This window comes from Stigmatopora argus, chromosome 3, assembly GCF_051989625.1.
Source record: "Stigmatopora argus isolate UIUO_Sarg chromosome 3, RoL_Sarg_1.0, whole genome shotgun sequence".
In the NCBI taxonomy this organism is placed as follows: domain Eukaryota; kingdom Metazoa; phylum Chordata; class Actinopteri; order Syngnathiformes; family Syngnathidae; genus Stigmatopora; species Stigmatopora argus.
The window spans coordinates 21426783-21452912 of record NC_135389.1 but is presented as its reverse complement, the minus strand read 5'-3'; the positions used below and the strand labels follow the sequence as shown (position 1 = coordinate 21452912).

Here is a 26130-nt window from a genome sequence, read left to right as displayed (position 1 = left end):
AAAAAAGCTTTACTATACTATGTCGTTTTTTAAAGAAAAAAAGCCTTACTATACTATGTCGTTTTTTTAAGAAAAAAAAGCCTTACTATACTATGTCGTTTTTTTTAAGAAAAAAAGCCTTACTATACTATGTCGTTTTTTACGAAAAAAAAGCCTTACTATACTATGTCGTTTTTTAAAGAAAAAAAGCCTTACTATACTATGTTGTTTTTTTAAGAAAAAAAGCCTTACTATACTGTCGTTTTTTTAAGAAAAAAAGCCTTACTATACTATGTCGTTTTTTAAGAAAAAAAGCCTTACTATACTATGTCGTTTTTTTAAGAAAAAAAGCCTTACTATACTATGTCGTTTTTTTAAGAAAAAAAGCCTTACTATACTATGTCGTTTTTTTAAGAAAAAAAGCCTTACTATACTATGTTGTTTTTTTAAGAAAAAAAGCCTTACTATACTATGTTGTTTTTTTAAGAAAAAAAGCCTTACTATACTATGTCGTTTTTTAAGAAAAAAAGCTTTACTATACTATGTCGTTTTTTAAAGTAAAAAAGCCTTACTATACTATGTCGTTTTTTTAAGAAAAGAAGCCTTACTATACTATGTCGTTTTTTTAAGAAAAAAAGCCTTACTATACTATGTCGTTTTTTAAAGAAAAAAAGCCTTACTATACTATGTCGTTTTTTAAGAAAAAAAGCCTTTCTATACTATGTTGTTTTTTTAAGAAAAAAAGCCTTACTATACTATGTCGTTTTTTAAGAAAAAAAGCCTTACTATACTATGTCGTTTTTTAAAGAAAAAAAGCCTTACTATACTATGTCGTTTTTTTAAGAAGCCTTACTATACTATGTCGTTTTTTTAAGAAAAAAAGCCTTACTATACTATGTCGTTTTTTAAAGAAAAAAAGCCTTACTATACTATGTCGTTTTTTTAAGAAAAAAAGCCTTACTATACTATGTCGTTTAAGAAAAAAAGCCTTACTATACTATGTCGTTTTTTTAAGAAAAAAAGCCTTACTATACTATGTCGTTTTTTTAAGAAAAAAAGCCTTACTATACTATGTTGTTTTTTTAAGAAAAAAAGCCTTACTATACTATGTAGTTTTTTTAAGAAAAAAAGCCTTACTATACTATGTCGTTTTTTTAAGAAAAAAAGCCTTACTATACTATGTTGTTTTTTTAAGAAAAAAAGCCTTACTATACTATGTTGTTTTTTTAAGAAAAAAAGCCTTACTATACTATGTCGTTTTTTTAAAGAAAAAAAGCCTTACTATACTATGTCGTTTTTTTAAGAAAAAAAGCCTTACTATACTGTCGTTTTTTTTAAGAAAAAAAGCCTTACTATACTATGTCGTTTTTTACGAAAAAAGCCTTACTATACTATGTCGTTTTTTAAAGAAAAAAAGCCTTACTATACTATGTCGTTTTTTTAAGAAAAAAAGCCTTACTATACTATGTCGTTTTTTAAAGAAAAAAAGCCTTACTATACTATGTCGTTTTTTTAAGAAAAAAAGCCTTACTATACTATGTCGTTTTTTTAAGAAAAAAAGCCTTACTATACTATGTCGTTTTTTTAAGAAAAAAAGCCTTACTATACTATGTCGTTTTTTTAAGAAAAAAAGCCTTACTATACTATGTCGTTTTTTTAAGAAAAAAAGCCTTACTATACTATGTCGTTTTTTTAAGAAAAAAAGCCTTACTATATGTCGTTTTTTAAGAAAAAAAGCCTTACTATACTATGTCGTTTTTTTAAGAAAAAAAGCCTTACTATACTATGTCGTTTTTTTAAGAAAAAAAGCCTTACTATACTATGTCGTTTTTTAAGAAAAAAAGCCTTACTATACTATGTCGTTTTTTTAAGAAAAAAAGCCTTACTATACTATGTCGTTTTTTTAAGAAAAAAAGCCTTACTATACTATGTCGTTTTTTTAAGAAAAAAAGCCTTACTATACTATGTTGTTTTTTTAAGAAAAAAAGCCTTACTATACTATGTCGTTTTTTTAAGAAAAAAAGCCTTACTATACTATGTCTTTTTTTACGAAAAAAAAGCCTTACGATACTATGTCGTTTTTGACGAAAAAAAGCCTTACTATACTATGTCGTTTTTTAAAGAAAAAAAGCCTTACTATACTATACTATGTCGTTTTTTTAAGAAAAAAAGCCTTACTATACTATGTCGTTTTTTAAAGAAAAAAAGCCTTACTATACTATGTCGTTTTTTACGAAAAAAAGCCTTACTATACTATGTCGTTTTTTTAAGAAAAAAAGCCTTACTATATGTCGTTTTTTAAGAAAAAAAGCCTTACTATACTATGTCGTTTTTTTAAGAAAAAAAGCCTTACTATACTATGTCGTTTTTTAAGAAAAAAAGCCTTACTATACTATGTCGTTTTTTAAAGAAAAAAAAGCCTTACTATACTATGTCGTTTTTTAAAGAAAAAAAGCCTTACTATACTATGTCGTTTTTTAAGAAAAAAAGCCTTACTATACTATGTCGTTTTTTAAAGAAAAAAAGCCTTACTATACTATGTCGTTTTTTTAAGAAAAAAAGCCTTACTATACTATGTCGTTTTTTAAGAAAAAAAGCCTTACTATACTATGTCGTTTTTTTAAGAAAAAAAGCCTTACTATACTATGTCGTTTTTTTAAGAAAAAAAGCCTTACTATACTATGTCGTTTTTTTAAGAAAAAAAGCCTTACTATACTATGTCGTTTTTAAAGAAAAAAAGCCTTACTATACTATGTCGTTTTTTTAAGAAAAAAAGCCTTACTATACTATGTCGTTTTTTAAGAAAAAAAGCCTTACTATACTATGTCGTTTTTTTAAGAAAAAAAGCCTTACTATACTATGTCGTTTTTTTAAGAAAAAAAGCCTTACTATACTATGTCGTTTTTTAAAGAAAAAAAGCCTTACTATACTATGTCGTTTTTTAAAGAAAAAAAGCCTTACTATACTATGTCGTTTTTTAAAGAAAAAAAGCCTTACTATACTATGTCGTTTTTTACGAAAAAAAGCCTTACTATACTATGTCGTTTTTTTAAGAAAAAAAGCCTTACTATACTATGTAGTTTTTTAAGAAAAAAAGCCTTACTATACTGTCGTTTTTTTAAGAAAAAAAGCCTTACTATACTATGTCGTTTTTTTTTAAGAAAAAAAGCCTTACTATACTATGTTGTTTTTTTAAGAAAAAAAGCCTTACTATACTATGTCGTTTTTTTAAGAAAAAAAGCCTTGCTATACTATGTCGTTTTTTTAAGAAAAAAAGCCTTACTATACTATGTCGTTTTTTTAAGAAAAAAAGCCTTACTATACTATGTTGTTTTTTTAAGAAAAAAAGCCTTACTATACTATGTAGTTTTTTTAAGAAAAAAAGCCTTACTATACTATGTCGTTTTTTTAAGAAAAAAAGCCTTACTATACTATGTTGTTTTTTTAAGAAAAAAAGCCTTACTATACTATGTTGTTTTTTTAAGAAAAAAAGCCTTACTATACTATGTCGTTTTTTTAAAGAAAAAAAGCCTTACTATACTATGTCGTTTTTTTAAGAAAAAAAGCCTTACTATACTGTCGTTTTTTTTAAGAAAAAAAGCCTTACTATACTATGTCGTTTTTTACGAAAAAAGCCTTACTATACTATGTCGTTTTTTAAAGAAAAAAAGCCTTACTATACTATGTCGTTTTTTTAAGAAAAAAAGCCTTACTATACTATGTCGTTTTTTAAAGAAAAAAAGCCTTACTATACTATGTCGTTTTTTTAAGAAAAAAAGCCTTACTATACTATGTCGTTTTTTTAAGAAAAAAAGCCTTACTATACTATGTCGTTTTTTTAAGAAAAAAAGCCTTACTATACTATGTCGTTTTTTTAAGAAAAAAAGCCTTACTATACTATGTCGTTTTTTTAAGAAAAAAAGCCTTACTATACTATGTCGTTTTTTTAAGAAAAAAAGCCTTACTATATGTCGTTTTTTAAGAAAAAAAGCCTTACTATACTATGTCGTTTTTTTAAGAAAAAAAGCCTTACTATACTATGTCGTTTTTTTAAGAAAAAAAGCCTTACTATACTATGTCGTTTTTTAAGAAAAAAAGCCTTACTATACTATGTCGTTTTTTTAAGAAAAAAAGCCTTACTATACTATGTCGTTTTTTTAAGAAAAAAAGCCTTACTATACTATGTCGTTTTTTTAAGAAAAAAAGCCTTACTATACTATGTTGTTTTTTTAAGAAAAAAAGCCTTACTATACTATGTCGTTTTTTTAAGAAAAAAAGCCTTACTATACTATGTCTTTTTTTACGAAAAAAAAGCCTTACGATACTATGTCGTTTTTGACGAAAAAAAGCCTTACTATACTATGTCGTTTTTTAAAGAAAAAAAGCCTTACTATACTATACTATGTCGTTTTTTTAAGAAAAAAAGCCTTACTATACTATGTCGTTTTTTAAAGAAAAAAAGCCTTACTATACTATGTCGTTTTTTACGAAAAAAAGCCTTACTATACTATGTCGTTTTTTTAAGAAAAAAAGCCTTACTATATGTCGTTTTTTAAGAAAAAAAGCCTTACTATACTATGTCGTTTTTTTAAGAAAAAAAGCCTTACTATACTATGTCGTTTTTTAAGAAAAAAAGCCTTACTATACTATGTCGTTTTTTAAAGAAAAAAAAGCCTTACTATACTATGTCGTTTTTTAAAGAAAAAAAGCCTTACTATACTATGTCGTTTTTTAAGAAAAAAAGCCTTACTATACTATGTCGTTTTTTAAAGAAAAAAAGCCTTACTATACTATGTCGTTTTTTTAAGAAAAAAAGCCTTACTATACTATGTCGTTTTTTAAGAAAAAAAGCCTTACTATACTATGTCGTTTTTTTAAGAAAAAAAGCCTTACTATACTATGTCGTTTTTTTAAGAAAAAAAGCCTTACTATACTATGTCGTTTTTTTAAGAAAAAAAGCCTTACTATACTATGTCGTTTTTAAAGAAAAAAAGCCTTACTATACTATGTCGTTTTTTTAAGAAAAAAAGCCTTACTATACTATGTCGTTTTTTAAGAAAAAAAGCCTTACTATACTATGTCGTTTTTTTAAGAAAAAAAGCCTTACTATACTATGTCGTTTTTTTAAGAAAAAAAGCCTTACTATACTATGTCGTTTTTTAAAGAAAAAAAGCCTTACTATACTATGTCGTTTTTTAAAGAAAAAAAGCCTTACTATACTATGTCGTTTTTTAAAGAAAAAAAGCCTTACTATACTATGTCGTTTTTTACGAAAAAAAGCCTTACTATACTATGTCGTTTTTTTAAGAAAAAAAGCCTTACTATACTATGTAGTTTTTTAAGAAAAAAAGCCTTACTATACTGTCGTTTTTTTAAGAAAAAAAGCCTTACTATACTATGTCGTTTTTTTTTAAGAAAAAAAGCCTTACTATACTATGTTGTTTTTTTAAGAAAAAAAGCCTTACTATACTATGTCGTTTTTTTAAGAAAAAAAGCCTTGCTATACTATGTCGTTTTTTTAAGAAAAAAAGCCTTACTATACTATGTTGTTTTTTTAAGAAAAAAAGCCTTACTATACTATGTCGTTTTTTTAAGTAAAAAAGCCTTACTATACTATGTTGTTTTTTTAAGAAAAAAAGCCTTACTATACTATGTCGTTTTTTTAAGAAAAAAAGCCTTACTATACTATGTCGTTTTTTAAGAAAAAAAGCCTTACTATACTATGTCGTTTTTTAAAGAAAAAAAGCCTTACTATACTATGTCGTTTTTTTAAGAAAAAAAGCCTTACTATACTATGTCGTTTTTTTAAGAAAAAAAGCCTTACTATACTATGTCGTTTTTTAAAGAAAAAAAGCCTTACTATACTATGTCGTTTTTTGAGAAAAAAAGCCTTTCTATACTATGTCGTTTTTTTTAAGAAAAAAAGCCCTACTATACTATGTCGTTTTTTTAAGAAAAAAAGCCTTAATATACTATGTCGTTTTTTTAAGAAAAAAAGCCTTACTATACTATGTCGTTTTTTAAGAAAAAAAGCTTTACTATACTATGTCGTTTTTTAAAGAAAAAAAGCCTTACTATACTATGTCGTTTTTTAAGAAAAAAAGCTTTACTATACTATGTCGTTTTTTAAAGAAAAAAAGCCTTACTATACTATGTCGTTTTTTTAAGAAAAAAAAGCCTTACTATACTATGTCGTTTTTTTTAAGAAAAAAAGCCTTACTATACTATGTCGTTTTTTACGAAAAAAAAGCCTTACTATACCATGTCGTTTTTTTAAGAAAAAAAGCCTTACTATACTATGTCGTTTTTTAAGAAAAAAAGCTTTACTATACTATGTCGTTTTTTAAAGAAAAAAAGCCTTACTATACTATGTCGTTTTTTTAAGAAAAAAAAGCCTTACTATACTATGTCGTTTTTTTTAAGAAAAAAAGCCTTACTATACTATGTCGTTTTTTACGAAAAAAAAGCCTTACTATACTATGTCGTTTTTTTAAGAAAAAAAGCCTTACTATACTATGTTGTTTTTTTAAGAAAAAAAGCCTTACTATACTGTCGTTTTTTTAAGAAAAAAAGCCTTACTATACTATGTCGTTTTTTAAGAAAAAAAGCCTTACTATACTATGTCGTTTTTTTAAGAAAAAAAGCCTTACTATACTATGTCGTTTTTTTAAGAAAAAAAGCCTTACTATACTATGTCGTTTTTTTAAGAAAAAAAGCCTTACTATACTATGTTGTTTTTTTAAGAAAAAAAGCCTTACTATACTATGTCGTTTTTTTAAGAAAAAAAGCCTTACTATACTATGTCTTTTTTTACGAAAAAAAAGCCTTACGATACTATGTCGTTTTTGACGAAAAAAAAGCCTTACTATACTATGTCGTTTTTTAAGAAAAAAAGCTTTACTATACTATGTCGTTTTTTAAAGAAAAAAAGCCTTACTATACTATGTCGTTTTTTTAAGAAAAGAAGCCTTACTATACTATGTCGTTTTTTTAAGAAAAAAAGCCTTACTATACTATGTCGTTTTTTAAAGAAAAAAAGCCTTACTATACTATGTCGTTTTTTTAAGAAGCCTTACTATACTATGTCGTTTTTTTAAGAAAAAAAGCCTTACTATACTATGTCGTTTTTTAAAGAAAAAAAGCCTTACTATACTATGTCGTTTTTTTAAGAAAAAAAGCCTTACTATACTATGTCGTTTAAGAAAAAAAGCCTTACTATACTATGTCGTTTTTTTAAGAAAAAAAGCCTTACTATACTATGTCGTTTTTTTAAGAAAAAAAGCCTTACTATACTATGTTGTTTTTTTAAGAAAAAAAGCCTTACTATACTATGTTGTTTTTTTAAGAAAAAAAGCCTTACTATACTATGTTGTTTTTTTAAGAAAAAAAGCCTTACGATACTATGTCGTTTTTGACGAAAAAAAAGCCTTACTATACTATGTCGTTTTTTTAAGAAAAAAAGCCTTACTATACTATGTCGTTTTTTAAAGAAAAAAAGCCTTACTATACTATGTCGTTTTTTTAAGAAAAAAAGCCTTACTATACTATGTCGTTTTTTTAAGAAAAAAAGCCTTACTATACTATGTCGTTTTTAAAGAAAAAAAGCCTTACTATACTATGTCGTTTTTTTAAGAAAAAAAGCCTTACTATACTATGTCGTTTTTTAAGAAAAAAAGCCTTACTATACTATGTCGTTTTTTTAAGAAAAAAAGCCTTACTATACTATGTCGTTTTTTTAAGAAAAAAAGCCTTTCTATACTATGTCGTTTTTTTAAGAAAAAAAGCCTTACTATACTATGTCGTTTTTTAAAGAAAAAAAGCCTTACTATACTATGTCGTTTTTTAAAGAAAAAAAGCCTTACTATACTATGTCGTTTTTTAAAGAAAAAAAGCCTTACTATACTATGTCGTTTTTTACGAAAAAAAGCCTTACTATACTATGTCGTTTTTTTAAGAAAAAAAGCCTTACTATACTATGTAGTTTTTTAAGAAAAAAAGCCTTACTATACTGTCGTTTTTTTAAGAAAAAAAGCCTTACTATACTATGTCGTTTTTTTTAAGAAAAAAAGCCTTACTATACTATGTTGTTTTTTTAAGAAAAAAAGCCTTACTATACTATGTCGTTTTTTTAAGAAAAAAAGCCTTGCTATACTATGTCGTTTTTTTAAGAAAAAAAGCCTTACTATACTATGTTGTTTTTTTAAGAAAAAAAGCCTTACTATACTATGTCGTTTTTTTAAGTAAAAAAGCCTTACTATACTATGTTGTTTTTTTAAGAAAAAAAGCCTTACTATACTATGTCGTTTTTTTAAGAAAAAAAGCCTTACTATACTATGTCGTTTTTTAAGAAAAAAAGCCTTACTATACTATGTCGTTTTTTAAAGAAAAAAAGCCTTACTATACTATGTCGTTTTTTTAAGAAAAAAAGCCTTACTATACTATGTCGTTTTTTTAAGAAAAAAAGCCTTACTATACTATGTCGTTTTTTAAAGAAAAAAAGCCTTACTATACTATGTCGTTTTTTGAGAAAAAAAGCCTTACTATACTATGTCGTTTTTTTTAAGAAAAAAAGCCCTACTATACTATGTCGTTTTTTTAAGAAAAAAAGCCTTAATATACTATGTCGTTTTTTTAAGAAAAAAAGCCTTACTATACTATGTCGTTTTTTTAAGAAAAAAAGCCTTACTATACTATGTTGTTTTTTTAAGAAAAAAAGCCTTACTATACTATGTTGTTTTTTTAAGAAAAAAAGCCTTACTATACTATGTTGTTTTTTTAAGAAAAAAAGCCTTACTATACTATGTCGTTTTTTTAAGAAAAAAAGCCTTACTATACTATGTCGTTTTTTAAGAAAAAAAGCCTTACTATACTATGTCGTTTTTTAAAGAAAAAAAGCCTTACTATACTATGTCGTTTTTTTAAGAAAAAAAAGCCTTACTATACTATGTCGTTTTTTTTAAGAAAAAAAGCCTTACTATACTATGTCGTTTTTTACGAAAAAAAAGCCTTACTATACTATGTCGTTTTTTTAAGAAAAAAAGCCTTACTATACTATGTCGTTTTTTTAAGAAAAAAAGCCTTGCTATACTGTCGTTTTTTTAAGAAAAAAAGCCTTACTATACTATGTCGTTTTTTAAGAAAAAAAGCCTTACTATACTATGTCGTTTTTTTAAGAAAAAAAGCCTTACTATACTATGTCGTTTTTTTAAGAAAAAAAGCCTTACTATACTATGTCGTTTTTTTAAGAAAAAAAGCCTTACTATACTATGTTGTTTTTTTAAGAAAAAAAGCCTTACTATACTATGTCGTTTTTTTAAGAAAAAAAGCCTTACTATACTATGTCTTTTTTTACGAAAAAAAAGCCTTACGATACTATGTCGTTTTTGACGAAAAAAAAGCCTTACTATACTATGTCGTTTTTTAAGAAAAAAAGCTTTACTATACTATGTCGTTTTTTAAAGAAAAAAAGCCTTACTATACTATGTCGTTTTTTTAAGAAAAGAAGCCTTACTATACTATGTCGTTTTTTTAAGAAAAAAAGCCTTACTATACTATGTCGTTTTTTAAAGAAAAAAAGCCTTACTATACTATGTCGTTTTTTAAGAAAAAAAGCCTTACTATACTATGTCGTTTTTTAAGAAAAAAAGCCTTTCTATACTATGTTGTTTTTTTAAGAAAAAAAGCCTTACTATACTATGTCGTTTTTTAAGAAAAAAAGCCTTACTATACTATGTCGTTTTTTAAAGAAAAAAAGCCTTACTATACTATGTCGTTTTTTTAAGAAGCCTTACTATACTATGTCGTTTTTTTAAGAAAAAAAGCCTTACTATACTATGTCGTTTTTTAAAGAAAAAAAGCCTTACTATACTATGTCGTTTTTTTAAGAAAAAAAGCCTTACTATACTATGTCGGTTTTTAAGAAAAAAAGCCTTACTATACTATGTCGTTTTTTTAAGAAAAAAAGCCTTACTATACTATGTCGTTTTTTTAAGAAAAAAAGCCTTACTATACTATGTTGTTTTTTTAAGAAAAAAAGCCTTACTATACTATGTTGTTTTTTTAAGAAAAAAAGCCTTACTATACTATGTTGTTTTTTTAAGAAAAAAAGCCTTACGATACTATGTCGTTTTTGACGAAAAAAAAGCCTTACTATACTATGTCGTTTTTTTAAGAAAAAAAGCCTTACTATACTATGTCGTTTTTTTAAGAAAAAAAGCCTTACTATACTATGTCGTTTTTTTAAGAAAAAAAGCCTTACTATACTATGTCATTTTTTAAAGAAAAAAAGCCTTACTATACTATGTCGTTTTTTGAGAAAAAAAGCCTTACTATACTATGTCGTTTTTTTAAGAAAAAAAGCCTTACTATACTATGTTGTTTTTTTAAGAAAAAAAGCCTTACTATACTGTCGTTTTTTTAAGAAAAAAAGCCTTACTATACTATGTCGTTTTTTAAGAAAAAAAGCCTTACTATACTATGTCGTTTTTTTAAGAAAAAAAAGCCTTACTATACTATGTCGTTTTTTTAAGAAAAAAAGCTTTACTATACTATGTCGTTTTTTTAAGAAAAAAAGCCTTACTATACTATGTCGTTTTTTAAAGAAAAAAAGCCTTACTATACTAGGCTTTTTTTCTTTAAAAAACGACATAGTATAGTAAGGCTTTTTTTCTTAAAAAAAACGACATAGTATAGAAAGGCTTTTTTTCTTAAAAAAACGACATAGTATAGTAAGGCTTTTTTTCTTAAAAAAACGACATAGTATAGTAGGGCTTTTTTTCTTAAAATAACAACATAGTGTAGTAAGGCTTTTTTTCTTAAAAAAACGACATAGTATAGTAGGTCTTTTTTTCTTAAAAAAACGACATAGTAAGGCTTTTTTTCTTAAAAAAACGACATAGTATAGTAAGGCTTTTTTTCTTTAAAAAACGACATAGTATAGTAAGGCTTTTTTTCTTAAAAAAAAACGACATAGTATAGTAAGGCTTTTTTTCTTTAAAAAACGACATAGTATAGTAGGGCTTTTTTTCTTAAAAAACGACATAGTATAGTAAGGCTTTTTTTCTTAAAAAAACAACATAGTATAGTAAGGCTTTTTTTCTTAAAAAAACGACATAGTATAGTAAGGCTTTTTTTCTTAAAAAAACGACATAGTATAGTAAGGCTTTTTCTTAAAAAAACGACATAGTATAGTCAGGCTTTTTTTCTTAAAAAAACGACATAGTATAGTAAGGCTTTTTTTCTTTAAAAAACGACATAGTATAGTAAGGCTTTTTTTCTTAAAAAAACAACATAGTATAGTAAGGCTTTTTTTCTTAAAAAAACGACATAGTATAGTAAGGCTTTTTTTCCTTTAAAAAAAAGTAGACCATGTAAGGTAAGACTTCTTTTGAATATTTTTACAATTGTTTGCTTGATGTGCACTCCATGAATGACCATCATTTTCTCCTGCAGGGGGCGCAGCAGCCTCCTTTCCTCAGAACTTACTGACGCTCCTGGATGGAGACAAACGTCCAATCCATTTAACCTGCGGGAATCTGGCAGCAAAGGAGTAAAATTATCCCACACATCTTTTATATCTAAAACCAAATAACAGAAGTTTTTTAGATTTGTGCCATTTAAATGTGTCATCTTTCTCAATCTTACCTTTGGTTTATTTCAGCTCTGCCGTCATTGGTTTAGATTTCCCATCAAGAAAATGTGACTGTCTGGAAAGAGTGGTGTACTTGCAATTTGATTGGATGAGCCAGGCGTCATTCAAGGTACTATTTGTCGATTACACTGGGACGAGATAGCCTTCAAAAACAGATGTTTACCGAAACCAAAACAAAACCCACAAAAATTCGGTTTAAATTTTAACTTTTTTAATTGATTGCAACACATTTTATGAACACAATACAAAAAAAAAACAATGCACATCAAATATTTTAATGGGCTCAGTTTGCAACCGTGTTGATAAGAAAAAAAACTACCACAAATATGCTTAAAAAAAATAGTTATAATAAAATAAAAGTAAATGCCACTTTGGATAAGCGCGACTTTAAAAACAAAAAAAGTTTTTACGTTCTAAATGAAAAAGAAAGCTTGACATAAATAAGTTAGTATACTTTTTCATTTTTTTGCTTTTTTTTATACAAAAAAAAATGTACAAAGGCAGTATTTACACCAAAATACACAGGCAACGATGACTGCATTTCCGAGACAACCTGATGTTCCTCAATTTAGACACAAAATTGGAACATTTGGCCCCCCACACACCAAAAAAAAAACGCTTTTAGATACCAAAATGAGCATCCTCAGCAGGCTAAACACAAACAAATAAAATATAAATGCTGATTTAGTTCAAAGTTATCACAAAGTCAAACTATGTGAAGTCAAAAGAAGCACTTTGTGGCCATCGGTTTGGTCTTCTAAGAACATTCAAAATGCAGAATTAAGGCAAATTGGAGGACAAAATAAACCAAAACGGCCTGCTTTCGCACCGTTATTTTTTTTCTCGCCAAAAATATACCCCGCAACTCCGTCAAAAAAAGGGTGAGGTGTGCAAGGAACTAACGAGGAACTCAAAACTGAAGGAATAAGCGGGGAAAAAAAACTCCATCTTAAGTCTAAAGGCCATTTAAATAGCATACAATTACATTTGTTGTTGTTTTTTTAGCAAAAAATAGTCGCTACACTTGTACCGTTCTTCACTGGGAAAAAAAAATAAAAAATTAACAAGTGAAGATACACCAAAGAGAAACTGAAGCGAAATATAAATTGTACTTCGATATAGTCAAAGTCAAAACTGCCTTTCAGTAAATAATAAAACAGCATTTTGGAAATCAAACTACACTGCAATTCTTCAAGTCAAATCAAAATTCACACCTTGTTTTTTTATATATAATATATATAAGTATAAAGGATCTGTTTTCAAATCACAAAGTTGTCTTATGTGCTACATATGGAAAATTATAATTTATATATAAACACAGGTAGTACAAAAAGGAGCAAATAAAGGAAAAAAAATTAAACCTAATTGCACACTGCTACATTGACTGCTTTTTCAGAGGCAGTAACTTTACATAAAATAATTTGCTTTTGAGTGCCAAAATTGTTGTTGTTTTTTCTTTTAGTGTTTTTTTTTTTTTGCTTATTCAGTGCTTCAACAGCGTCCTCGCTGATATGTTTCTCGGGATGTGTATATTTCCACTTCTTCCAAAATGAGAACAAACTAAACGGAAAAAAGACGACCAACGCTGGAGGGTTCCCCCATGGACGCACGCGCGCAAAAAAACGGCATCGGGAACTCTGAGAAGGAAAAAAAATAAAAAGAAATAAATACAGTAATTCAAAAAAGGATTGGCGCGTGAATACATGCATACATTTACCTACCGACATTAAATATTATCACGAGGGATGCAGTATAAATCATTATGAGGGTTTTTAACTATTGGTATAATTGTGTACATTTATTGGGGGGGGGGGGAATAAAGATTATTTCAAGAAAACAGCTCAAGTGGCAGCATATTTAAATCAATAAAAAAATCTAAAGTATTTATAGTTATGAACAAATGCAATAAATGCTATAAATTTAAATGTCAGCATCTGGGGCTAAGCAGAATTTCTCCAAAAATAACACAATTAAACTAAAGTAATCAAATTGGGTTTGCATGCACTTAAAAAACTACAGTAAAACACTAAATAGGGAACATCTCTATTCATCCTACTTTTTAAAAAAAGAGTTTTTAAGAAGTGTTTTTGGTCCATTTTTTAAGCATATTCTATCGTCAATTGTGCAAATCTATTTAGAACGACATAGTATAGTAAGTTTTTTTTTCGTAAAGAACGACATAGTATATATAGTAAGGCTTTTTAAATAAAAAAAACGACATCGCTTAGTAAGGCTTTTTTTTTAAACGATATAGTATATTAAGGCTTTTTTTAAAAATAAAAAAACATAGTATAGTAAGGCTGTTTAAAAAAAATGATATAGTATAGTAAAGCTTTTTTTATAAAAAAAAACGACATAGTATAGTAAAGCTTTTTTTTTTAAACGACATAGTATAGTAAGGCTTTTAAAAAAACGACAGAGTATAGTAGGGCTTTTTTCGTAAAAAACGACATAGCATAGTAAGGCTTTTAAAAAAACGATTTAGTATAGTAAGGCTTTTTTTAAAAAAGGATATAGTATAGTAAGGCTTTAAAAAACGATATAGTATATTAAGGTTTTTTTTTTAAATGACATAGTATATAGTAACTAAACAGTCAAACGCTCTATTCATACTACTTTTTAAAAAACGAGTTTTTAAGAAGTGTTTTGGGTCTATTTTTTAAGTATTGTGCAAATCTATTTAGAAACTTAGTCCAAAAGTGCAGATTTGTGGCATTCAACGGAGACACAGGGGCGTCGACAGATGTGCACGTCGAGAACAGCCCCTCCCCCAACCTCCTCCTCGCGTGCACGCGCGCGAGGGTAGTGGCTGCTGACGTGTTACTACTACTACTACTACTATGCTCTCCGTCGCGCACGCGAGTTGTTTACAACTTTTAAACCAGGTGCGGCACAAGAAAAAAAAAACCTTCTCGCTCCCCACGCACGCGCACACACGCCGCCGCGTGCACGTACCGTCCGTGGACTCTCACTTGCCAAAACAAAAGCACGAGTCCGCTAATAACAGTAGCCCTTTAACGCATTAAAAGTAAAATTTAACTAACTTCCCATAGTATGTCATTTATTAGCTCGTTCGCTTACACGCACAACGTTAATGGATTAAAACATTTTACGGCTATAAGATTGAATTTCGCCTTTGAGAATCGATTAAAAAATGAACAATTATGTTTTTAAAAAGCGTTTCAAAAGCATTTACGTTAGTTTAGAAAGTGTCGGAACGCTATTTTATCGAGACAATTGCTCAAGTGAAGCCCATTAGAAGTAAAAGAACTTACCGTCCGTCTCACGTTTGTCTGGCCGGGCTTCCGCTGCTCTTTCTGGGCGTGTGTTCGGCGGAGCGGCTCCGGTTGGGACGCTCGGTCGGGCTGCTGTGCGACCTCTTACTCTGCGTGGTGGGCTCTGGGAAAAGCATTCAAAAAGTGTCAAAAAAATTAAGGAAGTGTGGAAAAAAACTGGAGGGCAAAATGTAAAGTAGTCCGTTTTTGGGGAGGTGAAGTAGTACCGTGACAGGCAGGTCGCTTCCTCGCTGGGGTGGGCTGCTCCGGGCACGGCGTCGGTCCTCCGGCTCGCTCCTCCGCGGGCTCCGCGACAACACAGCGGTGGTTCCCGTTTACATCCACGCCGTTGCAGGCCGATGCCCCCCGCCCCGTCCGCGGCGGTCGAGTGTAGAAGTCCGGCACGTCGCGACAGTCCACCAGCTCCCAGCGGAGCCCTCCGCCGTTTTCCAGCGGGTCGTGCGAGGCGAAGTCGAAGCTCCACTTAGCCGCGGCGGCCTCCTCCAGCTCCCGTAGGTGTTCCTTTAAATCCCGCCGGAGCTCGTCGTGGTCCACTGAGCCGAAGAGGCTCCGGCAGGCTGACGGCTTCGGGTGCACCGACAAACGCGACTCACTCCGCTCTAACGTCGGACTCCCGTTGGAAAGTCGAACGTCTGACATTTTGTTAGCTTTAGTATTTTTTTTTAATCCCCCACCCTCCCACCACCACCGAAAAAAGACGCGAAAACAGCCGGGAGCGTCCACTTTTATCGGGGTTGAAAAAAAACAACTCTTCGCTGGGTACGGTGAAAAAAAATTGTAACGCGACGCAGGGGCGTTCACGCCATTCAAACGATAGCCAAAAATGGTGTACGTCGCCTCCGGTAACTCGCCGTCGTTTCTTGTCAATTTAAATCCGATGGCAGAAACCGCAAAACGGGGAAACAACTGCTCACGGGACCTTCTCTGAAGCCAATATGGCGATTGAGTAGCCCTACTTCGCGTTGGAGAGCTTGACTGCGGAGTAGAGGGGAGGGGCGTGGACAAGGGAAATGATTGACACGTGTGAGCCGTTCAAATATAAGACGAACGCTGATTGGCCCAGAGCCGTTTAAGCCCGCCTACTTTTCTTAAGGTGACCCACGCAAGAAGAGAGGGCGTGACCAAACAGCCACCTTGTTTGTTTTGCTCAACTTAACTCGCTCCCATTTTAGAGGAAACGACACGTGACGTACCAAGAAACTTTTATCATTTCAAACTGTGTTATATAATAACGCGCAGTCTTTAACAATCATTTCAAAGCGTGATTAAATCAAGTACGTCCCATTAGTTCGGTTGCTTTAGTAATTTTGTAGGAAGTTACTCGTTTGGACGACAACTACGCTGTTCACGTCAATTCAAGTTAGCGAGGGCTCATGTTTCAGTGCCATTGACGGCGATAGACGTGCAATTCTTTTTGACAGGAAGCGTTTGGCAGCGAATGAGTCAAAATAAATTGTACGTCTATCGTCGTCAATGGCAGAATATGAGTCAAGAAGTAGTTAAGACTGCCAAAACGATGCCATCTACGAGAGCTAATCTACAGTACCTGATGTAACATAGTGTGCCACCACCATTTTTTGTTTGGGGCAATGTCTCCCCCTGCTGGTCACCTTGCAAACACTCAACAGCATTTTAAAAGCGAGCAAGCGAAAGGGAAACCGTGAAATAAAATACATTTTACTAATCATAATTAAAGATATACGTTATCTCTGTACATTAATCTAAACCACACAAAAAATACTTCCACACACCTTTCAGAGACGAAGCCATTTGATAATGTAGTAGTTCTTTTTTCCCACTCGTAGCAATGAGAGTCCGTTAGCAAGAATGTGGATCTTTGGGATCAGGACTTGCTCCGGATTGTCCGTCTGCTTGTGATTGAGCCACACCGCTCCGTCGGAAACCATCCGATACCTACGGAAAGGGCAAAAATAAAGTTTTGACGTCAACGCGAGTGAAATACTTTGATGTGATTGATCCACAAGATGGCCGACTTCCAAGGGCTCAGGATGAGAGCTTTTGTGAAAGGAGAGTGGTGATGATATTGTGTGTGTGTATAAAATTAGCATTAGCATGCTCTCCCATACAAAATGATTGTTTGGGTGTTATGAAGCTAGCGCCTCTTTCCCCTTAAAAGTACAACAAAAACGTATAAAATGGCCGATTGTTCTTTCAAAAAAACAGTTGTGTTCATATTGTAAAATATTACAATCAGCCGAAAAAAAGATATTCAAATTCAACAAAGACATACCGTATTTTCCGCACTATAAGCCGCAACTAAAAGACTTCCATTTTCTCGAAAGCCGGCAGCACGTGTCGTTTATGGACCAATAATCGTTAAATATCGTATGACACTCCCTTTTAGCACAGCGCCATCTAGTGGCTGCACAGCATAACTAGCTTTATCTAGTGCAAGGGTGTCAGACTCGGGTTGGTTTGGGGGGCGCTTTAACGTCAACTTGATTTCACGTGGGCCGGACCATTTTAGCTATATTATTTAGATTTTTTTTAAATAAATGGATTAAAAGAACTGGATTAAAATCCCTGAATATTCAGTTTTTTTAATAGATCTAAAACAATGTTTATTTTAGCTTTTTTTAAATATATTTTTAGATTTTACAAAATGATTTTTGAACTAAAAACACAGAAAAAATGGATTAAAAAATGACAATTATTAATTTAAAAGGGCGAAAATCAGGAAATTTAATATACATCTATACTCTTCATTTGAATTTGATCCTAAAACAGAAAGTCGGCACTCATCATTGACTTTCCCGGGCCACACAAAATGATGCGGCGGGCCAGATTTTGGCCCCCGGGCCACCACTTTGACACGTAATCTAGTGGATATACAACACAGACCTCTGCTACTACTACCGCCATGACCCCATTTTATAATCCGGTGCGCCTCACGAAAGAAATGAGACAATATTGTGGAAAATACGGTACCCTTTGGGACCCTCAGGGATGGCGTTGACCATGCGGCACAAGTCGATAACGCTGGTCCCCGGCTCCAGCAGCAGTTCATGGAAGGGAGCCTCTCGGAAAAGCTCCTGCAGTTCCTGGTCGCTCATTTCTTCCAGCGCCTGCACGCTGCTGTTGTACAAAATGTTGGTGCATCTGCAGAAATAACGAGGAAGACTCATAAATCAACCAAACGTTAAATATGTTTAAGGCATTTCGGATTTTTTTGGGTGCACAAACGGTTAATGTTAAGAACCTCATAATTTGACTAAGATTCCTTGGATTGTGGTCTTTTTCCAATTAATTTTAATGAATAATGAGAAATGTACATTCACTTGTCTATTGATTATTGTATTATTTAATATTATCAATTGATTATTCATGTTTGTTGTTGTTCTTTGTGCACTTGCCTACTTATTTATGTTGTTGACTACATATTATGTTGACCACGTATTTATTTATTACTTTTTGATTATTTGTGCACTCCCCTACTTATTATTTATGTTGTTGACTACATATAATGTTGACCACTTATTAATTAATTATTTGTTGATTAATAATTATTGTTATTTATTGATTATATATTGTTATTTTTTGATTATTTATTTTTTGTTGTTATTTGTGCACTCCCCTACTTATTATTTATGTTGTTGACTACATATAATGTTGACCACTTATTAATTAATTATTGATTAATAATTATTGTTATTTGTTGATTATATATTGTTATTTTTGGATTATTTATTTTTTGTCATTATTTGTGCACTCCCTACTTATCATGTATGTTGTTGATTACATATGATGTTGACTACTTATTTATTTATTAATTACTTATTGATTATATATTATTGTTACTTATTGATTATTTATTTGTTTGCATGTTTTGTGGTTGTTGATATTTGTGCACTTCCCTACTTATTTTTGTTGTTGATTACATATTTTGTTGGCCACTTATTTATTTGTTGCTTATCTATTGATGATATATTATTGATTATTTATTTGTTTTTTGTTGTTGTTATTTGTGCAATTTGTGGTGAAGCTTTAAACCTCATTAGCCTTGTATAATGACAATTAAAAATATTAAATTCAATTCTGTCTTCAAAAATCTTGATGCATCACTTCAATTTTTTTCGAAACACAATATTATATTTAAAAGTAGAAGAACTATTTTTGTAGATTTTCAAAGTATTATTGTTAGACATCAATCATGCGATTCTTTTAAAGAGTTAACGGCACTTAACCTGCCAAAAAAGAAATAAATCAATCTGCGATAAGAGCATGGAATGCAACATAGTTCCGATTCTGACCTCTTGGCACTCTCCAATCCATCCTTCCCGTGAACCAGTTTTGTGACCTCGGCGGCCAGTCGTTTATGCGCCAGTCGTTTGCTGGGATCGGCTCGTTGTTGCTCCATCAGGCTCTCCACTTCAGCCAGAGGCAGAAAGGTGAACAGTTTCAGGTACCTTCAGGCAACACGAAGGAGTCCAATACATCATTCACACACACACACACGATTTAGAAGTTGATGAAGTTTTGGCAGCTGGCTCACCTTTCTATGCTGGCATCGGACTGCCGCAAGAAAAACTGGTAGAGCTCTAATGGAGACGTCCTGTCGCGGTTGAGCCAAATGGCGTTTCCTGCAGTCTTGCCCAGTTTATCGCCCGCCATACTTGTGACCAGTGGGATGGCCAGGCCGTACACCTCCTCACCACTAGCTCTGGAAGAAAAGCACATTTTTAAGCAATTGTGATTTGTCACTTAAAGTGGAAAAAAAATTTCACTGAAAAATGTTTTACGTTTAGATGTGCTTAGTTGAGTTTGATTTATTTAATAGGGTACAATAGATATTAATGAACTTTTCTTTTTCATTTTCTGAACTGCTTTATTCTCACTATGGTCATTCGGGGGTGCCGGAGCCTATCCCAGCGGCCTTCAGGCACGAGGTGGGGGACACAATGAATTGGTCGCCAGCCAATCGAATCGCAGGGCACAAGGAGACAAACGACCATTCACGCTCACAGTCATACCTAGGGACAATTTAGCATACAATTAGCTTAGCATGCATGTTTTTGGAATGTGGAAGGAAACCGGAGTACCCGGAGAAAACCCACGCAGGCCCAGGGAGAACATGCAAACTCCACACAGGTGGACCAACCTGGATTTGAACCCTGGACCCCTACTGTGAGGCCGACGAGCTAACCACTCGTCCGCCGGGCCGCCCTTTTAATGAACATCTATATATATTTTTAAAAAGTATTTTTCAGTAAGGTGAATCTACCCATTTTTATTCAATGGACCTTTTTAAAAAAACGTATCATTATAAATGTATTTAAAAAAAATGTCAATTTCTATTAAAGGGACCTTTTTAAAAAACGTATTATAAATGTATTTTTTAAAAATGACACAGTAAGAAACAAAAAGTACGGGTGCAAACTAACTGCAACAGTGCTTTAAAACTAAGCATAGACAAATACACTCAAGGGTATTAAGTTCATTTTATCTTCTTGTAGTTATCTATGTTTTGACTGATTCATTTATAACAAACATTGGAGTTTTTAAGTCGTTTTGTTATCTGACGTCATCACTGTATGCCAGGTAACAAAACCACCTAAAAAAACCATTGTCTGTTTATAAACAAATCAGTCGAAACGAAGAAAATGAGTTTGAAATTACGGGTTATGTCAATGTTTAGTGATAAAGTGCGAGTATTTACTTGTGAATGAAGTCGTGGCCGGACATGAGGTTTCCCAGCTGGTCGGTGCCCCCTATTTGGATTTTGCATCCGTATATTTGGTTGAGGTGATGGAAGTCGTAGGCCTGGAACGCCTGGTACGTGAACTCGGTCAAACTCATGCCTTCCGAACTCTGCAATCTGGTCTGGACGCTGTGTCGGCTCAACATGGTCCCCATTCGAAAGTGCCTCCCGGCCTCGGCAAGGAACCTCACCACGTTCCAGTCTTTGTACCAGCTCAAGTTGTTAAGAACCGTCACGGTCCCCAGCGTCGTGGAGCCGTCATGGAAGTTCAGTTCGTGGTTGGTGAAGATTCGGTGAATGCTGTCCCGAATGCCGCGGGTGTTGGCCTCCACGGTGTCCGCCGAGAGCCTCTCCCGCTCTCGTGCCTTCCCGCTCGGGTCGCCTATCTGGGCCGTGGCCCCACCGAGGACCGCGATGACGTGATGGCCGCCGCTTCGGAAGTGGAGCAAGCCGATGAGGGCTAGCAGGTTGCCGACGTGGAGGCTGTCGGCCGTGGGGTCGAAGCCGCAGTACACGGTCTGCGGACCGGACTGCAGCAAGCGCGGTAGCCGGTCGTGCGCCGCGTCATTCGGGAAAGACTCCTTCACAATTCCGCGTTTGTTGAGAGCATAAAGTAGTCCCTGACGTGCTGGAACCGAATGGTGAAATTTGCATTTGAGTGCTAACCACGTCGTTGCTGGAAAACGAGAATTGTGTCGTACAACAAAGCGGCAGAGTTGAGCCATGGACGCCGCCATGTTGACCACGAGCCCGGAAGTGGGAGGAGGAGTTAAGGTGGTGTCTTCCGGTTGGCTCAAGTGCGCCCTCTAGTGCCCCGGCGAAATAAGATCTCATTAGTTAGCAGGTAAAACGCCACTTACATTTGCGCAAATTAAACACGGAATGTCCCAAAAAGCACAAATCTCACTCACTACACAAACACATTATTCCACACACAGCAGAAGGACATTTATTAGCAATTTAGCATGATTTTTTGGCCTGAGTTTTGAGCAGAAATTGAAATTATAATTATTTAAGTTATGTGCGGCAGCTACAGTGTTAGCAAACTTCACAAAAGATGTGGAAAAAAGCACAAAATCTTATTCAGTGTTTTTATTTTTTTGAAATCCATTCAATATCAACTTGTCATATTTGAATGACTAGCGATACATTCCTCACATAAGTTGACCATATCAACAACAAATGACATCACATCCCTCTTGTGTCCTCCTTCAAACTAAAAGCATTCTAACATTTTGTTCCTATCACAACTGCAGCTCAAAGTAGCATTTTGTCAGGATTGGTGGAAGAAAAATAGATTTTGTGAATCATATCGGTAGAGAACTATAAGGCAGAGAACTAACTATCCATGTCCAAAACATTCGAATATGACAAACAGTACCTCTACAAATCCTGAGTTCAACAAAGAAACATTTAAGTTCCTCTGATATGACTTCTGATAAAGAAAATCCCTTTCAAAACAAAAGCACACAAAAATCCTGATATTAAACAGTCAATCATAACACATTCTTCTCTTGGGTCCATTTTGTTTACATTCTATTATATTCAACCGACTTTAAATCCATATTTCTTCACTGTTACCGTGTTATAGTCTTAAACAGGATTCTTAATTAAATCCATAAAACCATTTTTTTTGTCACATGTGCTTCCCTTCTGTGCACAGAATTGTAAATCTCTATTTTTTGCACATTCGGTAAGGCACAGACTGTTTGTAGCTCTTCCCCAAATATTCCCTTTTCAGGAATATGTAACGAGGAAGGACAAAAAACTGCATAGTTATGTTGATATAATAGCTATTGTATGCGCATTCATTGAAATGATACTGTATTTCTTTTAAATCTGACATTTAGCACCATTTTTTGTCCATATTCAGATGTTTCGTGGCTCAAAAATACAAATTCTGTGAGAGAAAATACATGCATGTCCAAATTTGTGCTTTTTTCTGATGAATAAATCCTGATTTTTGTTGAATATTAAAAAAAAAAAAAACTAAACATGTACATTCAGTGCAAGAGTACAAATGCACTTTCTGTCGTAGAGTTATGAGGATTTTGGGGGTACAGAGGCAGCTTATAGGACCGTAGTTTAAACTCGGGGTGGGTTTGTAAGAAAAGCCCAGCATGGTAGCAAGTGGGCGTGGCCAAAATATATAAGAATTTAGTAGGAAATGTCACAAAAATCTAAGCGCTACACTAGATGCTAATGATCATTTTGCTCAAATTTTAAAACAGTAACAGTATGAACATTTTTGATTAAAAAAATCAAGTCTTCTGCAAATTTTTGTTATTTTCGGGGTGTAAAAATCCTACTAAATTCTTATTAAACAGCACATATTGCATATTCTTGACTGTAATAATTTCTACATTAAACATATGTCATTCATACATATTAGCTCCTATTATTATTATTATATGACCTGAGAAAAATGTGGGGGGCACCAATGATCATTTCAGGGGGTCCTTGTTGACAAAAATAGTTAATATAAATTCAGATGAATGAATTTAAAGTTGCAGCTTTGGTGACTTTATCCATCCTTTAAACAAAAACAAGAAAAAATGAAAAAATGAAAGAAAAAGCAGCAAAGAACCAACGGAATGTCCCTCATGGGAATCTGTAACTATTGCATTGAGCCATAATTTGGCTGCTCTTATTCGAATTTAAAAAAAAAAAAAAAAAACAGAATTAGACATCTGTACTGAACATAAACACTGTGGTATAAAAAAAAGGATCCAATTAAACTGAAAGACAAACTAACGCAACAACAAATACAGAACGTTACTATAATTGCTGTACAAACTCAAATATTTACCCAACAATTTCTGACATCACTCCGAAAATATGATATAAAGGAATATGAGGGCCACATTGAAACCAAATTAACAAAAACAAACAACATTTTAGAATAGCGTGACAAAACTTTAGATTTTTTTTTTACAATAAAGAGAATTAGATAATCATTTGCAGTGTTAGACGAAAAATAGGCTGAAAATCAATGATTAATGACAGTCTATTACAAGAATAAACATGGTTTTAGTATTTTAAAAAAAAATCACAATTTGCCTGGAATAAAATAAAATGATTTGAGAATATATAGCATTTTTTTAATAATAATATTTTCTTCCCTTTTCTATGCAGCCCTAATATTCCAAACTGCAATAGTAATACAAAGGCTTTGTTCTTCGCCTTTAAAAATCTGTCACCAGAACCAAAAAACTATTGTTATAGTGCTTCGGTTTTTCCAGTTAGCTGCAAAAAGCAAAGCACCTAAACAATCTGGAGTGCCTGTGCTTTACTAAGAATCCAGTATGAAAAGAACGTGAGAGAACTGAAGTGGTTTGGGGAGTTAAAAAAAAAAAAAGATGGCGGAAATGAAGATAGTTCTCCATAAATACTATATGAAAAGAGTACAGGAGATAGGGCATCCATTGTGTGTCTAGAAGTCAACTTTTAACTGCAAAAGATCATGGCTTTAGATCACTCATATATACTTTTTTGTTTTTTTTAATACAAAAAAAATCTACATTCTGCTGGAGTGACAGTTCACTCTTCCTCATTTTCGGGTGTTATGCTATAAAAAGTCTTTTGAGTCCAGGCTAGCATGAACTCGCTGGCTGCCCATGACGGTGATAGATGTCCATCAAATAGGTCTGATTTATTTCAACTATGAGTGATTTGATTTCAGCGGCCATGATGGGGATTGACGTCTATTCCAGTTTCCTTGTCGATGGAAGCCGAGAGTTCCGTATTTAGACATAAATTTTCCCGCGTGGAGTGTAGACTCGAACCCCCGTTGATCGTTAGCGGCTCGCCGCCGCCACCTTTTTAAGTCAATATTCCACTAGGGGGTGCAGTTTAGTCCCAGCATGAATGAGCAACATAGTCCCGGTCTAGCGAGACAACCACACGGGCCGGATTGGAGGTCCTGGAGGGGCCACTTTCGGCCCACGGGCCGCATGTTTGACACCACTGCACTATAATGCTTTTTGAATATTATTTTCTTCAGTCATACTATCTTAAATGACAGCATTATAGCATTTATTTACTAAAATTGGACCCCAAAATATTGACTACTAAATTGCCCGCCACTAATCGTGATGAGTTCAAACACCCCCAAAAAGTTCAGTTTTTTTCATACCATCCTTTGTTTTGTTTTTTTGCTTGTCAGGCCACCATTAGCACGACTCGGGTGTTAGCGCAAGCTAAACTGCACCGCTCGGTGGAAAAAGAGACTTCGAAAAAAGCTAACGAAAGCCCTTGCTGCATTCGGTTAAAGGGGGCGTCGCCGGTCCTTACCCATAGCTTATGGAATAAAACAAAAAAAAAGGGGGCGGAGCTTGTCAATACATGTCTCTGTAGATTTCCTGCAGGAGCGGATGCAGCGACGTGTCCTCCGTCTTCTTGATCTCCTGCACCAGCTGGGCGTGCTCGGTGACCAGTTGTCGCAAATCGGCCAGTTTCTGGAGAAGTTTGGGGAAGAGGAACGTGTCGTCCGGGTGGTTGGCCAGCAGGTGGAGCTGCAGGACCTGCACGATGTTCTCTTGCATGCACTCGATGTGCGTCACATTCACCAGACCGGGTCTATCTGCGGGGACAAAAACGAAGTTGGATGAAAATGAAAAGAGGAATTAGGAGAAGCAAGTTTGAAAAATAAATCAAATTGGAACTTTGTGGAAGTGAGGGGATGTCAAAAGGGAATTGTGGTGATGTAGTCTTATGAGATGTAGCGTCATTTATGGAATATAAGGCGCACCTGACTAAAAGATGGACCCAGTGATTTTTAAAATCTTTTTTTAATTGAAAATAAAAATGATGAGGTATTTGCACTAAAAGACATTCAGCTCATTAGCTTGTAAAAATAAAAAAATGAAATGCTGCTGCTTATTGTTGGATTTTAGTATATTAATTTGAGGCAAAGAAAATGATTTTAGGAGAAAATAATATTTTAAAGGAAATAATTCTTCTGAAAGATGCTTATTTTTTATTTATTTTTTTAAATTGGGGATACACTGAAATGTAAATGGCGGCCCGGCGGCTATGTGGTTAACGCATCGGCCTCACAACTATGGGGTCCTGGGTTCAAATCCAGGTTGGTCCACCTGTGTGGAGTTTGCATGTTCTCCCCGGGTACTCCAGTTTCCTCCCACATTCCAAAAACATGCATGGTAGGCTGATTGGACACTCTAAATTGTCCCTAGCTATGAGTGATTGGTTGTTTGTCTCTTTGTGCCCTGCGATTGGCTGGCCACTGATTCAGGGTGTCCCAGAGTCAGCTGGGATAGGCTCCAGCACCCCCGGCGACGCTAACGAGGATAAAGCGGTTCAGAAAATGAATGAATGAAATGTCAATTCTTGGCTGAAAACATAAATTGGGTTGGGAATTTGCAGTAAAACAAAAAAAAGTCAATTTTAGGAGCTGTCATCCGATTTAAATAGGATTTATATAGGCGTCCAACCCATCTGGACTGCGAGAGTTGGCGGTAATCATG

General features: G+C 33.0%; 3 protein-coding genes across 6 annotated transcripts in view; all 3 read right to left on the bottom strand.

The window, feature by feature from the left end:
- Positions 1–11823: 11823 nt before the first annotated feature.
- On the bottom strand, positions 11824–15927 carry cdkn1bb (cyclin dependent kinase inhibitor 1Bb). Its single transcript, XM_077597442.1, has 3 exons — positions 15132–15927; positions 14905–15028; positions 11824–13266 (listed from the first exon to the last, which is right to left on the bottom strand). The coding sequence occupies exons 1-2, from the start codon at positions 15562–15564 to the stop codon at positions 14913–14915; spliced, it is 549 nt and encodes a 182-aa protein (XP_077453568.1). The 5' UTR covers positions 15565–15927; the 3' UTR covers positions 11824–13266; positions 14905–14912.
- Positions 15928–16586: 659 nt separating this feature from the next.
- yars2 (tyrosyl-tRNA synthetase 2, mitochondrial) lies at positions 16587–21426 on the bottom strand. Its single transcript, XM_077597438.1, has 5 exons — positions 20603–21426; positions 19439–19606; positions 19197–19352; positions 17875–18045; positions 16587–16839 (listed from the first exon to the last, which is right to left on the bottom strand). The coding sequence occupies exons 1-5, from the start codon at positions 21379–21381 to the stop codon at positions 16680–16682; spliced, it is 1434 nt and encodes a 477-aa protein (XP_077453564.1). The 5' UTR covers positions 21382–21426; the 3' UTR covers positions 16587–16679.
- A 295-nt stretch (positions 21427–21721) lies between these two features.
- Positions 21722–26130, bottom strand: part of pparab (peroxisome proliferator-activated receptor alpha b) — a 31186-nt gene continuing 26777 nt past the window's right edge. For all 4 annotated transcript variants that reach the window (XM_077597234.1, XM_077597236.1, XM_077597238.1 and 1 more), the window contains one exon: positions 21722–25226. In XM_077597234.1, the coding sequence (XP_077453360.1) occupies positions 24982–25226 (245 nt within the window). In that variant the 3' untranslated portion in view covers positions 21722–24981. The remainder of the gene's footprint in view (positions 25227–26130) is intronic.